Source organism: Astatotilapia calliptera, chromosome 19, assembly GCF_900246225.1.
Source record: "Astatotilapia calliptera chromosome 19, fAstCal1.2, whole genome shotgun sequence".
Taxonomy (NCBI): domain Eukaryota; kingdom Metazoa; phylum Chordata; class Actinopteri; order Cichliformes; family Cichlidae; genus Astatotilapia; species Astatotilapia calliptera.
In genome coordinates this window covers 9,390,385-9,406,064 of record NC_039320.1, presented here as the reverse complement: position 1 = coordinate 9,406,064, position 15,680 = coordinate 9,390,385, and the positions used below count along the sequence as shown (strand labels likewise).

At 41.6% G+C, this 15,680-nt stretch overlaps 1 protein-coding gene across 5 annotated transcripts in view; it reads right to left on the bottom strand.

The window, feature by feature from the left end:
* The window catches only part of LOC113011648 (apoptosis-stimulating of p53 protein 1-like), a 56,053-nt gene that overhangs the window by 4,767 nt on the left and 35,606 nt on the right, over nt 1-15,680 (bottom strand). For 4 of the 5 annotated variants that reach the window (XM_026151257.1, XM_026151255.1, XM_026151259.1 and 1 more), the window contains 16 exons: nt 15,407-15,502; nt 11,691-11,747; nt 11,002-11,122; nt 10,662-10,741; nt 10,400-10,567; nt 9,853-9,993; nt 9,576-9,771; nt 9,093-9,218; nt 4,689-4,756; nt 3,933-4,131; nt 3,606-3,833; nt 3,295-3,513; nt 1,906-2,056; nt 1,751-1,788; nt 1,303-1,670; nt 1,058-1,195 (listed from right to left, as the gene is read on the bottom strand). In XM_026151257.1, the coding sequence (XP_026007042.1) occupies nt 1,058-1,195; nt 1,303-1,670; nt 1,751-1,788; nt 1,906-2,056; nt 3,295-3,513; nt 3,606-3,833; nt 3,933-4,131; nt 4,689-4,756; nt 9,093-9,218; nt 9,576-9,771; nt 9,853-9,993; nt 10,400-10,567; nt 10,662-10,741; nt 11,002-11,122; nt 11,691-11,747; nt 15,407-15,502 (2,394 nt within the window). The remainder of the gene's footprint in view (nt 1-1,057; nt 1,196-1,302; nt 1,671-1,750; nt 1,789-1,905; nt 2,057-3,294; nt 3,514-3,605; nt 3,834-3,932; nt 4,132-4,688; nt 4,757-9,092; nt 9,219-9,575; nt 9,772-9,852; nt 9,994-10,399; nt 10,568-10,661; nt 10,742-11,001; nt 11,123-11,690; nt 11,748-15,406; nt 15,503-15,680) is intronic. The other variant, XM_026151256.1, reaches the window with a different exon arrangement.

Genomic DNA, 15,680 nt, shown 5'->3' with positions numbered 1-15,680 from the left:
TATAACTTGTACAGTTCCCTGCTGAGACCTCCTCTCTACTGGCACAGATTAAAGGGAAGTATTGTCAGGAAGGTACTGAAAATGCTTTAAAACTGCCTGGTAAATGGCAAATTTGTTGAGGCAGTCTGCATGTGGGTGTAATTACTGGCATGTAAAAATATTACACTGTTGCATAACCCAATGTTTTTTTTAATGCAACACAAAAAAGTAACCTTTACAAGTGTAACCACATTGTGTGATGATTTTCAGCTCTGCTTAAAAATTATCTCAAAATCTGAAGGCTCTGCAGAAGTTTCCCTTGTCTTCTAAGAAGGCCAGCTTTCCATAGTTGACCAGCTGCTACCTCGCACTTCAGAGACTATTTGTTCAACAGGACTAAAGAAAATATCATCAGGACAGCTTCTGAGTTCAAATGCACTCGTTATTTTTTTAAGTTTACTGTTGTATGACACAAGATTTCTGTGGTTTAGGTCATTCTCCAGATGCAGATCATATCTCTGTTGATGATAACCCCTACTGTCTCTTTACTGTAACGGCATATCTCAAGCCTCATCACTCATTCTGACACATTTCAGTGTCTTCACTACAATAAGTTTCTTCTTCTTCTTCTGGGCTCAGTGGGATGCTGGATATTGGCTTCTGGCCCAAATCCTAAATGATAGTGATCCATTCCTGTCTCATCAGTGCTCCAACCTGATCACAGTCGGTGTGCTTCTGCTTTTTAATCACTGACCACATCAAAAATGTCCTCAAAGACCTGTCTTGATGCCTGCTCAATCATCCAGGTAAGAGCATCATCCAAACCGACGGCCAAACTGAGGTCACTTTGATGAGTGATGAAACTGAAATAGTGCTTTCAAATGTCTGTGAGTCAGTTTTCTTGTTTTAGCTTCAGCGTTTAGGAATCATTTGGAACTATGGCTGATGTAGTTATAGAAATAAATTATATTCAACTTAATTTTACCTTTGCAAAGCAACACAGTAATCTTTGCAAGTATGAAAAGTGAGACTGTGTTATAAGAGCACTATAATTGCACAACATCATGTTCTGATTTACCTCATATATGATTCTCTGCACCAGGTCAAACTCTCCCTCCAATGACGCATCCAGGAGAAGAGCCAGAGGGTTAAACTTGACTCTCAGGCCGTGACCGGTTCGCTCTGATGACGGCTTCTTCAGGTTGGTTCGCTTTACCTGCAGCAAACAGCATAAGAGAAACAGTAAAGAAAATGAACCTGGTGTATTGTTGTGTGACAGATGCCCAGGTTTAATGTGTATGCTTTGTGTTGTTGTATACATACCTTAGGCAGAGTGGGCGGGGCAGGAGGAGATGGTGAAGGAGAGATGTGGCCAACTGAGTTTTGAGCAGGACTAGAGCCTCTCTGGTTGTTATTATTTTGGTCCTCTGGTCTCTCAGGTACAGGAATCGGGCTTGATTGGGTCGATGGTGAGACGCCGTTGCCAGTCTCTGCCGCTGCTGTTGTCTCTTTGGATAATTCTGTCGTAACTGCAGGAGGAGACGAACGGCGGGAATCCGAATTCAGGTTTTGGGCTTCACTCTCCGCGGCTGCTGCAGCGACCTGTTTATCTCCACGTTCTACGTTTCCATTAGCTGAATGAATGTTGTCCATGTCTCCCAAAAGGCAGTCCGGTTGGTAGAAAGTATTGCCTAGAATTAAAGAAGGAACTTAAATCTATATATATTTAGGCACACAGATGTCACCTGACCATCATATGTCGGTGTCTTACCTGAGCTTCCCTCCATGCCTCCTGCTAATGTGTTGAACCTGCAAAAAAAAACGGCAAAAACAAATTACATTTTTCCATTTTGATTCTGTTTCTGTCTTAAATTCCTGAAAGTTTTTTGTTTGTCCTGGTGCAGTTAAACATGTGGTAGCACCAACCTCTGGTAGAGCAGTTTTTGGATGTTTGGCCCCTGAGGGCCTTCAGGTTCAGTGATCGAGCTCCGTTTCTTGAGGGGCCGCGGCGCGTTGCTGAAGCGGCGGCGGAGAACCTCCAGGTCTGCATCGCTCTGGTATCGGAGCTGAGAGTGGGCTGTGGGGGACAAAGCTTTAAAGCTACTTTCTTCTTTTGTCATTTGTTCTTGGCAAAAGGTATTTTTTTCTGCTCCTGTTTCTTAGATTGTATCTTTTTTCTTTTGCTGAAATTATTCCCAAAAGCTCTTCAGGATAGCGTGATCTGTGACTGATAAGCACACTACCATAACTTAATGAGAACTTTCTTTAAGACTTACAGTATAAAAAAAGATATAAATGTGATATTCTGGGATTTAAAAATCTGGTCCTGCTTTTAATGATTTCCAAGGTGTGGGCTACAATTCAAGCGGGCCAAGAGAGATAGATTTTTTAAAATGTCTTTTTTTAACATGTTCTCGCATCTTATTTTTGTTATCAAGGGAAAAAGTTAAGTACAAAAAGATCTAAATGTATCATTGGAAAAAGAAAGAATTAAATATATTTTATTTGGCTCACGTGATTAAAGGTTTGGGTGTGTTTCAGGAGATTTGGAAGCAGGCTGCAGTTTGAGAATGGCTGATTTAGCTCTTTCTAAGGAAGGTCCTCTGACTCAATTCTAGGGCTGCTCCCAGGAAATCAATGCTTGACTGAACAACTGACATAAAATTTGTGGTTAAATGATGAAGGAGGCTGGAATATGCTTTAGTAAGAATAAAAAGCTAATAAGAAGAGTATCACTCAAAGAGACCAGTGAAGACACGGGAAATTTATGAAACTATGCGAGTAATATTTCTGCAGCCAGTGTGACTAAGTGACTGGGTTACTGTAATAAACTTTAAAGTGTGTAGACATGCATTTAACACCCAAACAGAAAATAAACAAATGCATTTTTTATAGTTCAAAGAGCATTAATTTATACATCTTTTGCATATCTAGATTGCTTGAAATGAGCTTTTTCAATCCTTAGTGTCGTATTTAACATGATGTGACATCTTTTTCAGTGTGCAGACAAATATACTTTTTTTTCAGCACAAAGTTTGGCCTAAAATGTGACAGTGCATTAAGTGCTGCTCCATCATCTGCCTCCATCCTATCCCTGGCTATCATCTGTCACACCAACCCTCTGCATGTCCTCTTTCATTACATCTGTGAATCTTTTCTCTGGTGTTTCTCGTTTCCTCCTGTCAAGGTCCAGCGTTCAGCATCTTTATCACTCTTCTTATTTTAACACAAAATGTGTTTTCTGGTATTAAACACATACAGGAGAAACATTTTAACAAAGAAAGGTAACATTTATTGGTGATTGGTTGCACCTACCAACTGGGGTGAGCTTAGTGGGACTGAGGGGACGAGGGATGTTGTCCACACTGGGTGGAGGTTGAATTTGGCCCTCGCCGCTCTCTCCTCCTTCTCCTTTTCCTCCATCTTTATCTGTAGCTTCCTCCCCTGATATTTTTACTCCTCCTCCTCCCCCCTGGAGGAAAAAGACAGGGGATGGAGAAGTGGAGGAGGAGGGGAGGATGGGTTTACCGTAGACTGTGGAGAGACAGGAAAAAGGATGGGTTATGGTTTGTTTTCACCTGCAGAAGCTGTCAAACTGTCTAAACAAGTAATTGCTGTTTAATCACCTGCTTTGACAGTAGCCCTGTTGCTCAGAGATCCGTAGTTTTTGGCCTGAGGCTGCTGTAGGTACATGCTGTAGATGGAGCTGCTGTTCATAGTAGCAGGGCCCTTCCTGGGGGACTGTGGCCTGGAGGGATGGTCCGGGACGTAGGGACGTACGGCCACCGCCGGAGGGGGATCTGTCCGCTCTGTTTGTGGGGACAGCGGGGAGGGCTGGGAGGTGGTGGCAGAACCTAAGTGCAGAAACAGAAAAACAAAGTTATACAATCAACAGGACTGAAAGAAGAAGAAGAAGATAAGCTTTTATTTTAATAAATAAAACTATTTATTACCTTGGCTTGAGTTAGGAGGGACAGAAATACGGTGCTGTATTTGCTGTGAAGAGGGGGATGATGAATGGGGGGATGAGGCGGCACCGGATCGAGGCCAACCCAGTGTACCAGGGGCAGAACGAGGCAGGGAGCTCGTGGCACAGTGATGTGCAGCTGCCTGGTGGGTGGCACTGGGGTACGTACCATAACCAGAGGGAAGCTGGTGGGAGGGAGACACAGATATGAAGTATACAGTGGGGCAAAAAAGTATTTAGACAGCCACCGATTGTGCAAGTTCCCCCACTTAAAATGATGACAGAGGTCAGTAATTTGCACCAGAGGTACACTTCAACTGTGAGAGACAGAATGTGAAAAAAAAAATCCATGAATCCACATGGTAGGATTTGTAAAGAATTTATTCGTAAATTAGGGTGGAAAATAAGTATTTGGTCAATAACAAAAATACAACTCAATACTTTGTAACATAACCTTTGTTGGCAATAACAGAGTATTTGACTAAATACTTTTTTGCCCCACTGTAACTGCATAACCTATTTTTTTTTTCTTCTTACACCAAGACATTCATGACTGCTTCCCATGGAGATTTTCCTCCTTAGACATTTTGAGTTGAAAAGTTCACACCATCACTTCACTGCTAAGCAGAAGCCTCAAGCGAGCCTTGATACCTCTATAACAGCGCTTACAGTGCAATAAATTATTTATTATGATCACAGAATTCATGAGAATAACTAATATAACTGAGAATTACACCAGTACCTGTTCTGGACTGTTGGTCCTCCAGTCTGTTACGCTCTTAGTGATGGTGGGCCACGGTGCTTCATTGGCTGAAGGGAGAAAGCGGCAGAGAGTCAGGGAGCCGAGGAAGGGATCAAAACAGGAAAGGAAATTAAAGTGAGAAAGAAGCAAATAAATCCAAATGGAAAAGACAGATGAAAAAAGATACTATGAACAGTTAAGTAACTAAAAAAATGATCGGTTAAAGGGAGTGTATATAATGTGTATTTGTTGCATATACATGTATATTTTAATGCTGCTAAAATAGCATACACAGAGCATGTCTGTAGTTTACTCGGCAACATAAATCCAAGCGGACAATGCACTGATTCCCAACCAGGCGTACTCCAGGCGCTTACACCTTTCACTTTTCAAGAGTTACAATTAAATTAAAAAAAAAAGGGTTCTTAGCAAGAAAAAGTGAGAAAATTAAGAATGAATGGTTGAAAAGGACATCTAAAATAACAATACTAAGTAAAGGTAACTCATCAATACTTAAAATTTGTAGCCAATATAATTTAAGTTGTAATAATGCACAGTGACTGACAATAGCAGTCACAGAAAATGACTCGTGGCTGCAGTTAAACTATTTTTACTAGAAGAATAAAACCTCTAAAAAACAGGAAGCCGCTACAATCAGGGTTTAAAACAGAACAAAACTCTACAATGTGAAGTTTAACTCAGCCTCTGTCTCTGCAGAGGTGTTGTTACATAATAAACTGGCTCAGTTCAGTGCAGAGTCACAGTAGTAAATCTTCAGCCACTGTTGTCTGTGACAGCTAAGGTCAACAGCCTAGCTCAATGCTTTGGAATTTCATGGCAACTTGGCCACACCCTTGAAGACATTTAACAGGAAATAGCTTTGTGAAGAAGTCAGGTGATCTTCCAAGGTATTGCAGAAGTGGAGAAGAAATGACTGATGGAGATCCACCATCAAAGCCGTGGCGCTAAAATGGCTAAATAAGTGCTGCTAAATAAAATTCCACATAATGTTAAACTCCAGCAGCCATTTACAAACTGTTACCTAACCATTTCGCCCAGTCACGTCACAGTCCTGGCTCATACCAGACTAATACTGATTAACTCTTCAACCCAGGAGCCACGCAGTCTGTACAGTAAGTTGTGCTGCGAAACCTGTTGGCTGCTTTAACCCGCTGACCTCAGGAAGAAAACAGTCACGACAGGAAACAAGCAGTCAGTTCTGTGAGAGGTGGAAACTTGGCCGCCTGCCCCTGAGAGCCCAGATTAGAAGCAGTCACTCAGTGTTATAGAGGAAAGACAGTTTACAGCACAGTCACGGTACGTCCTGGTGCAAACGACAAACGGGTCATGCAGTAAAGCGTTTCAGCCTCACCACTCAAGTCTCTTTCGTTCACCATTTTTAAGCGTTTGAGTTTGATATTCTGTCTGTAAAATATGATGTTGCCATAATCAGCAGCCACAGCATTTAATGCAAACAAATGATTAAATGCAATGCTCTGCTGAGAAATCTCTCCTCCTGCCTTTGACGTAGATAACAGCCCAGCTCTGTATCTGAACAGCATCATGGTGGCTCTGTGGTTCCAGGCAGACCATTCTGTTTCTGAGTTCTCCCCTCTGAGCTCCAGTTTCTCTCTCCATTTAAAAACATCTAATTTGATGCTGTGAGGACGCTTTCACAAGAGAGATTTCACTTCCTGTTTAAATAAAGGTTTGGCTGAAAAACTGCACGCTCATACAGTAATGAAATCAACAGGCACACATGCTAAAGCATAACCTGATTTATAGTCTATTTTTCTTTAAATGCGAACATGTTTTACAAGATAAAATCATTTCGTATTAAAAACAGAGCGAATTCACGACAATGTTTTTGAAACGTGAAGCGTAATTTTGATCTTCTTTTGCTGCTGGTTCAGTGAATTTTGGTCGGAGAGAGACCAAAGCTGCAGTTTCGGAATCTGTGAGATGTCAGCTTTCAGCCCCGACAGCGTGTCCGTGGACGTGCCGTCAGGTGAACGGTCCACACTTTGTGTTTACATCTTTTTGCGGAATCCGTTTACCTGCTCTTTAATAGTTCTGCTGGTTGTTGAAATAGTTTTGTGAGCTTTAACATGAGATGCTGGCATTTCTTGCAAAATACATTTATATTCAAAAATCAATTCAGGATTTAATGAATCGATATTGTATTTTTCCAAACTAAAATCGATTTGAATCGGAGAAAAACGATTTTTTTAAACACATCACAATTATTGAGGTCATATATAAGAGAGGATCACGATCATTTTCTCACAGACTTTTATATAATCTGACTTCTATTTACAGCTGGAGAAGTCGCACCCTGATGGCCATGAATAAAAATGCAGCTTTTCAGAGCCAGACTCAAGAGCCACCTTTCATATACAGTCACACTACGAAAACTGCTTACAAATGGCCTCACGTAATGAGAAGGAACTGAAGGAGTTCACCAGAAACAGATCCGACATCTTTCACCCAACCATCAGGATGCACAACAGAAAGCTTTAGATCCAAATATAAAATTATTATAATAAGTAGTGTAATAAATATCCATCGTTTCAGCACTTTCTAGCAAATATGAGCCAGTTTTGTTTAACATATTTTAAACAAATAAATGATTCCTTGCTTTGCTTTTTTTCTGGGCTTAATCTCCCCGATGACATCACCCTCTCACCTAAAACCTCTTGTTATCCGACTCCCTCACACACTCATCACACGTACTAAAGATAGCTACAATTCAGGCTTTCTCTCATTCATGTGCAATGGCCCCCTGCCCAGTAGACTGTTGATTTGATTTACAACTACGAATTTTCCGCATTACATAAGCAGCGACATTAATAGAACTGTGGCATTTGCTTTGGGATTCAAGAACACAATGGGTGTTAAAACAAAGCTGGTTGAAGACTCTTTATTTTACTTCAGTGTAGGTGAAAAAAATAGATATCGGCAGTTTAAATTGTATTTTTCCACACTGTGTAGGAAGAGATGTCGGAATAAATAAACTCGAGTCTAAAGCCAGACTTTGGTTTATTTTCTGAAGCTGTGCTTCTTAACCCTGAGCAGCTGTTGGCTATCAGATGGCATGTCTGCACCCTTGTACACTCGACCTTTACAATTTAGGGTCCTTTGAGCAGCTGATTCAATTATGTTTTGTCTCTTTACCATCTGGTCTGCATAGCGGTTTAAACACGAGCGTGCTCGGTTTGAATGCATCCACTCTGGGAGTCAGATTAAGAAAATGTGTGCTGTGAATGCCCTTTTCTATTTTGGGTCTTTGCAGCTGGCTCCAAAAGTGAGTCAGTCCCTATAAACTCCCGTGTTAAAACGTTCAAGTTTACAGCAGATATGAACACATTTAGAACCACATACACAGAAATTTTAAGCTCTCTGTATTAAATTTCCCCTTCATGACAATAACGGAGGTCAACTTTTAGTAAACTCAGTTCCTTAAACTGAACCGCTCAACTACATCTGTGGCATTTTGGAACATACTGGAATCTTTTTAAAATCCATTATCTGAAAATGACAGTGATCGCTATGTAGACTGCTGGACTAACCTCCTAATTAACTTGCACTAATTAGCAGGAATACAGTCTATGATAACTGCTCATGAACATGTTTTTCTGACACACACACAGAGACACACACACACACACACACACACTTATTCCTGGACAGAAAAATAACTTCTTGCTGGACTGGGATGGTTTATAAATCGAATAAAACATCTTGCTCTGAATGAGCACCATCACTGGATCTTTCTAAAAATATATATATATATAAAATAGTGTCAGCCCTAGATTTGAAACCTCTGACCTGATTTGAACCGATTTAACGAATGTTATGTGCCTTGTATATGAGGAGCTGTACACAAAATCTCAGTCTCCTACCTGCAAAACTGTGTTTTCTACAAGGCTCCAAATCTGCTGTCTCAGATCACACATCTGACATTAACTTTCTATGTTAACTCAAGCTGCATGTCTCCAGTTACTCTCAAGAGCAGCACCCTGACCTCCTTAGAGGCCATATTTACAGAGCCATACCACCAAATATTCACCCTAAAAAACTCACACAAGCAGTTTCTAGATAACAGAATGTTTAAACGTCTGCTCAAAAAATCTATTAAGTGAATCTTTCGAGTGGTCATCCCCTTCTTTTTCACATAAACATGTGGTGCTATGTTGAAATAATATTATAACTAATTTTCACTACTATCCCATACACTGTTTTGATACTTTACACTTGGATTTGTGTAAGGTGACTTTTGGCAACTGAGCAACTTGGTTTTTGTGTAAAAACGAGGAGTTAAGGCTGAAGGTGCTGCTAGCATCGTGCTATCACCAATAAACCCAGCGGTGAGTAAGTGTGTTTAGTGGTTTCTCCTGGACTCACTGTTACTGTCGCCCCCCTGAGGGGACAGAGGCCCCTCCCACCGCTCAGTGGGCTCTGACAGGACGATGTCTAAATCTGACTCTTTCCATTGGCTGGGAGGCTTCCTGATGGCACTCCTCTCTTCCTCTGTAAGGCCACACCCACCACCACAGACAACACCAACCACGAGACAGTAACACCCACCAAACAACAGCACAGACGTAAACATCACCACCATGACATCGGAATGACGAAAACAACAGCGAGACCCACACCAGCACCACAACACATTACAAAACAGCAATCACAGAACCACCACATTAAATCATTGAACATTGGAGAGAACACCGACAGAGAAGGGGAAGAGGGAAAAAACACGACAGGAGAAAGAAATGGAAGAAGAGCAGGTTAGAGGTCAGACAGTGATAAAGACAAACCAAGTCTGGTAAAGCACAGAGACTTAAAATGGGGGAAAAAAACAAAACAAAATAAACATCCACCAACCTGAGAGGGAGCGAATGTGGCTGAGAGGGGTGGGTTTGGGCGGTGGGTCAGCTGGGAGCGGGTACCCTGGCTCTTGTCTCCCCTCGGATGGAACCTGGATGTAGGGGCAGACAGCTGCCACTCGACCCGAAACTCCAGCACCGGGGTGGGAAGAGCTTTGAGGGGAGGACGGAGTGCCTCCATTCATACGACTTAACTGAAGTGGACACACACAGACACCCAGAATGAGACTCATATAACATGATAAAGAAAGACCAGACTTCTTTGCAGACTGCACCTCTGCTCTCTTCTTATGCAGGCGTTCTCTCAGGTCACCGATGCGTTGATCCATCACGGTCACCTGGGCGTTCCTCTTGTTCAGCAGCTCCTTATTCTGGGCCAACTTGCTGCTCTGCTCCAGATTGTGCCGGTTACGAGCCTTAAAAACCCCCAAAACGTTTTACTCACATTTATGATTTCTGACACCCAAAGTAGGCAGGAGAAGGTCGCACTAAACATCTTTTTTTCTGCAATATTTTTATTATGTTTTTGATTGGTTTTAAAATAGCTGTGATCAGACAGCCACATTATATCCACTGTAGGTACCAAACTAGTATAACCTCATGGCATTCACAGTGTTTATTGCATTGCTTATTTGCATGAGCTTCTAAAACATATTGTTCCCACATGCTTAGATGGTTTGGTGGTGCAGCGGAGGTGTTGGTAGAACAGGTGTCCTTTGTTTTTCCAACCAGATTGAGACATAAACATTTACTACACATCTTTTCAATTAGCCGTAAAGATTGCTTGGCAAAGGCCAAGTGTTTGCTCAGGGTATAGTTTACCTGCAGCTCCTGGTAAAGTTTCCTCAGCTCCAGAGCTGCAGGGCCTGAAAGAGGCGATCCCTTATGACCAGTGCCTGCACCCTGGGGTCCCGTGGGTGCCCCCTGACCTGGTGCACCAGAGTGTAGCTGCAGGCGTCCTCTCCTCAAATCCTCCAGCTGCTGAGTCAACTGTTAGACCAAAATTAAATACATATATGTGCACATATATCTTATCAAATCAAATCTGCTTCAAAGTTTATAGAAACCAAATAAATTTTCATACCTGGTCGACTCTGATCACCGCAGTCTGCAGCTCCGCCTGCTTCTCCTGAAACAGGCTGCTCACATGGTCAATCTCTGCAGCTACACAAAGAGAGCAGGACGTCAGATTGAAATTACATCGCTGTAGTTATTAAGATTTTAGTGCTCAGATTCTACAGAAATACATATAAACACCGAGCACGCTGTAAGGGACTGAGTAAATGGTCAAAAAAAATCCCTCACGCTGCAGCATCAAGGCTTTATGAGGTTAAATTCATGGTCTTTTAATATGCAGTCGTTTACTTCAGGGCCTGTAATCCACAGTCACCAACTCTACAGTGTTACAGAGTGTTTAGGCTTACAGAGGTTTCCGTTGATCAGTTTGCTGTAGTCGACTTGGCCTCTCATGGCTCGGATCTTCTTCAGCTTCGCTTCCTGCGTCTCCACTCGCTCTTTGAGCCGCTGCAGCTTCTCAGCTTCAGACTGAAAAAGAGAAGTCAGTGTTTAAAGTGGTTAAAAACTCCCCATACACTCAAGTGGTGGCAGTTCCAGTCATTTAGGTATACTGAAAGGATACCTGCTCTGTAATTTAACTAAAATGTGACCCAAGATGCAGAAAAATACATGTTTTAGTTGATTATTTACTGTCTCAGTTTCAGGAATAAATGCCTACAATGTGTTTAATTTGAAGATGCTCAAATGAATTCTGAAGGTTATCCAATGAAAGCGCAGGTATTTGCTTTACTTGGAAAATACTTGCAGACAGCAGTAATCAACAGACAGAGCTTCAGCACCTATTAACATTTAGCCCTCTGACAGACAAACAGGAAACTTAACCTTCAGCGAACTGGCCTCTAGGTTAGACTGCAGTCACATTATTAGATATAAACCACATAAAGGAAGCAGTATGCAGATTATTGTATTTTAAACTGTATTAGTTTGATGAATATATTGCTCACACAATTGTGAGTAAAGCAACAAAGCAAACTTTAAATAGGGTGTCCTTGTGCTGTATAGACTCAAAGGAGACTAACAGAGGTGTGGATCGCACCTGTGACTGTCCCTGGTTGGATCTGCCTCCTTGCTGAAGATACCTCAGTCTCTGTTCCTGCAGGAAACAAAAGTACAGTGAAAGTAGAGTCATTTCCAGACTTTCATTTATTTCATTTGAAAAGTGGCATGGCATTTTCAGTTTTAAAGAAACTAAATCATGTTTTGCAAACCCAGCCAGAAAAAAACTAAAAAATACTATTTTTATATTATAAAAATAAGATTATCTGGTATACCAACTAAACTTAGCGAGGTTGAGCCCGTTTTCACTTGGAGAACCTGAAAGCCTGTTTTCTGAATCAGCTCACTGACTGAGGAGGATCCTACACAAACAGAGGAGCAACAGTGGCATTTGTTCCAGCACTTCAATCAGCAGAATTCAAATTTGATAAACGTGTTGGTGTTATTCGGTTACGTTTTTCAGCACTGGCTGTTAAATCCAACTAAATGACTATAGAAATGAAAACTGCATGTGTTTTCACATTGTTCCCTCTCATTTTGCACACCTGCATGTTAATCTTATTTTTCATAAATAAAATCTTATTTCAAATGTTGGTGAAATAGATTAGTGTGCCGCTTCATACCATGCATCCTGTTGTACACACATAATACCAGATTATATATATCAGCAGCACTAGCACCAGCAGCTTATTGCCGTGTTTAAGTGTTTATCTTTACTCTACATAAAACATGCATTTTCTGGACCATCACATCTGCAGCTACACACAGCCGTCATCTATCTCAACCTCAACCTTTACTTGAGCCTTAAGATCTTAATAAAGCTGAAACTGTAAGTCAAACTTGGAGACACCAGTTACCCCACTCGTCTAATATTTTACCAAAGAACAGAATGTCAGATTCCTCATTAATGAGGAATTAATTAAAGGCTGGCATCACTTTACCAGGAGCAACAGTGAATTGGAGTACTTAATGACTTAAGTACAGTTTCCACAAACTGCAAAGAAATCTAGTGGGATAAACTGGGCCCTTTGGTGTGCAAGTACTGGTCCGTGGTCCACATGTTGGATGCCCATGTGTTAGACCTAACAGTCAGCTGGTCTTCTGCATTCATAAAATATGAATTATTCATTTAAACGAGAAGTGTTTTCAGTGCTGAATAGTGAGGGCAGGAACACTTAATCATCTGGCCGTGCACATCCTTAGTCAACAGCATAATACTATAATAACTGCCATGCATGCAGTTTATTTTCACCCGATCATCACATCCAACTCCGAAGACCATCAGCTGCTATTGATTTTCATTTAAGCTTGTGTGTATCTATGTATCTGACACACACAATAAACTACAGTGAGGAGACAGAGAAAGGCTGTGATGTGTGATGCTGACTGAAGCAGTTTACACCACTCACTCTGTATTTTGCAGGTACATAGTACGGCTGACCTGTGTGTGTGTGCGTGTGCGTGTGTGTGTGTGTGCATGCGTTTGTGTGTCTCTCTCTTTCACATAAACACACAAAGAGGAGGAGAAAAGGGCATGTTGGCAGGAAGCTGCCCTGCTAACACATTACATAAGAGAAGGGTGTTTAATTACAGACGTAGTGCAGGAATAAAAGTTTTTATGTTTTCGACTTTTTATTTTCCAGGAAGTCATCAATCTACGTTTCGTTATATTAATGTTGAGAAGACAGAAAATGTTTCTACATCAGCGCCTGGGATTTTTTTCATCCAGCAAGGAAATGCTTGAGCAAGCTGGAAGGAAACACTTAATAGCTGTCAAATTACAGAAGCAGTTAAACTGCTGCTTTAAAAAAAAAAAAAAAGCTGGATATCAGCATTAAACTGACAGGCAAAAGAAATCACTTCCACAGCAGTCTTGAAAAACTCAAAATGGCCAAATAAAAGTTTGTGGTTGATGCATTTTATCGAAAACTTTACCAAATGAATGCCGTTTGGCTCACTTTCCTGACTCCTTCCTGGAGTACAATACTGGGTAAACTTCCCAGCAGCTGTAGATCCCTGCTGAACTCATTTCCTGCTAACTCAGAAGGCCACTTCCTGAATCTGGGGATGGGGCCGAATGACCATGATCTGTGTCTCCAGATATTTTCTCACATGTGCTGCAGCCCTGAAGCTTTCTAAACATCAGCCAAAAGAGTCAAAAGTGAGAAAAAGTCGAGTTCACACCACATCAAAAAAGAAACATCTTTACCCCTTTCTTTGATAAAGACCTCTGTTCTGAATCCAGGCAGTATTTGTTTATCCCCAAGGGGCAATTAACATACAACAGAGCAGCATAACGTTGACGAGAAGGACAATAAGAACAAGCAATAAGAGTGAGACAATAAATACACAGAATATACAGTTTTAAAATTACACAGTTTTTAAATTAAAGTGACTGAAAGAGGGGGGAGAGAATAACATGAAAGCATGGGTCTATGCTGCCTTGTATCAATGCTTCATGCTTGTGGTGGTTTAATGGTGCAGGAGATATTTTCCTGGCACACATTTGGCCCGGTAGCACCAACCGAGTATTGTTTAAATACCACAGCCTACTTGAACGTTGTTGCTGACCATGTCCATGCCTCTATGACCACAGTGTACTTATCTCAAACTCTAATTAATCTCATATTAGTTTCTTTTACATGACAATGAGTTCACTTTTAGTCCACTACAGCATGCTTGGGATGTAGTGGAATGGGGATTTGCATCATGGTTGTTCAGCCGATAAATCTGCAGCGACTGTGTGAGGCTATCACATCAATATGGACCAAAATCTCAGCACTAGCAAGGTCCACCAAACAACATTTCTACAAGTCTAACTTCTTTTTTATGGTCAGCCTAGCTAAAAATCCATAGCTCAGTCTTCTGCAACAAAGCCGGCTGCAAGGAAAAACAAAACTTGCGTTTACAGTTCCAACACTCTGAAATGGGCTAGAACAAACTGAGCCTGTGGTGCTGTAGTTGCGTTCCTATTTTTAAGTTCAGCTCCTATGTGAAGGCTTTCCAAATGTTCAAACGACCCAAATTATGTTGTTCTAAAACAGAAACTCTTTCATGACAAAACAGACGCACTATGTAAAGACCCACACTGTCCAGTCTCTCAGATCTGCTCAAACTGTCTCCCTTCAACATCAACAACGTGTGCACATCTACAACTGACGGGGTATATATGTACTTGAAAAAAACAACGACAAAAAAACTTAATCTGGGCGTAGCAATATTTTGACCCATGTCACCTTGGGCTTAAGGGGTTAACGTGCAAACTCTCCAGCACAAACTTACTGTGACCTTCAACTGTGCGAGTTTTCATCGATTTGTGCTGATGTGAGAAGAGCGCTGGTAATAGTCTGGAGAGCAGCTGTCATGTGCGCTTCCTCCTGCACGCTCCACCCAGGCAGCTCCCTCAGGTAAACCTCACTGAGTATTTCTAAACCAGACTATCTCCTGTGTGGTGCATGTAAGAAACTGCAGCCTCGGAAAAAGTCTTAACTCAATTCTCCCCAGCCTACGTCTGAAAACGACATCTCTCCTCCAGAGCCAATCTTTCACGTCGTTCCTCAAACCCTGAACTCAATCACACACACACACACACAAAAAGATGCATGTGATGTGATGCGCACACACATTCATCTGAGGCTCCAGGGGCCTCAAAGCCGATCTTTTCAGACAGACTCTAATGTAGCTAACCTTACATTAACTGACAGGCAATCCATCCAGCAGCTCTGTGTGCGTGTACAGTATGAGTGAGTGTTTTACCTTGGCGAGCAACATCTGTTGCTGAGCCTCTATTTGTTGTTGTTGTCTTGTGGCCATTTCTTGGAGCTCAGAGAGGGTCAGCTCCACACGGGGAACCTACACCGGCACACAGGGGTTATACATTAATACATTATGTACATAGAGACAGACAGTGTTTTCCCACAGTTTCCATCCATTACACGTCTCACTGTTGCTGTCGAGATGAAAACCCAAACTGTGACAGGAGATAAAGCACAGCTGCACACATATATCACCTCACATTTTAGGTCACTGA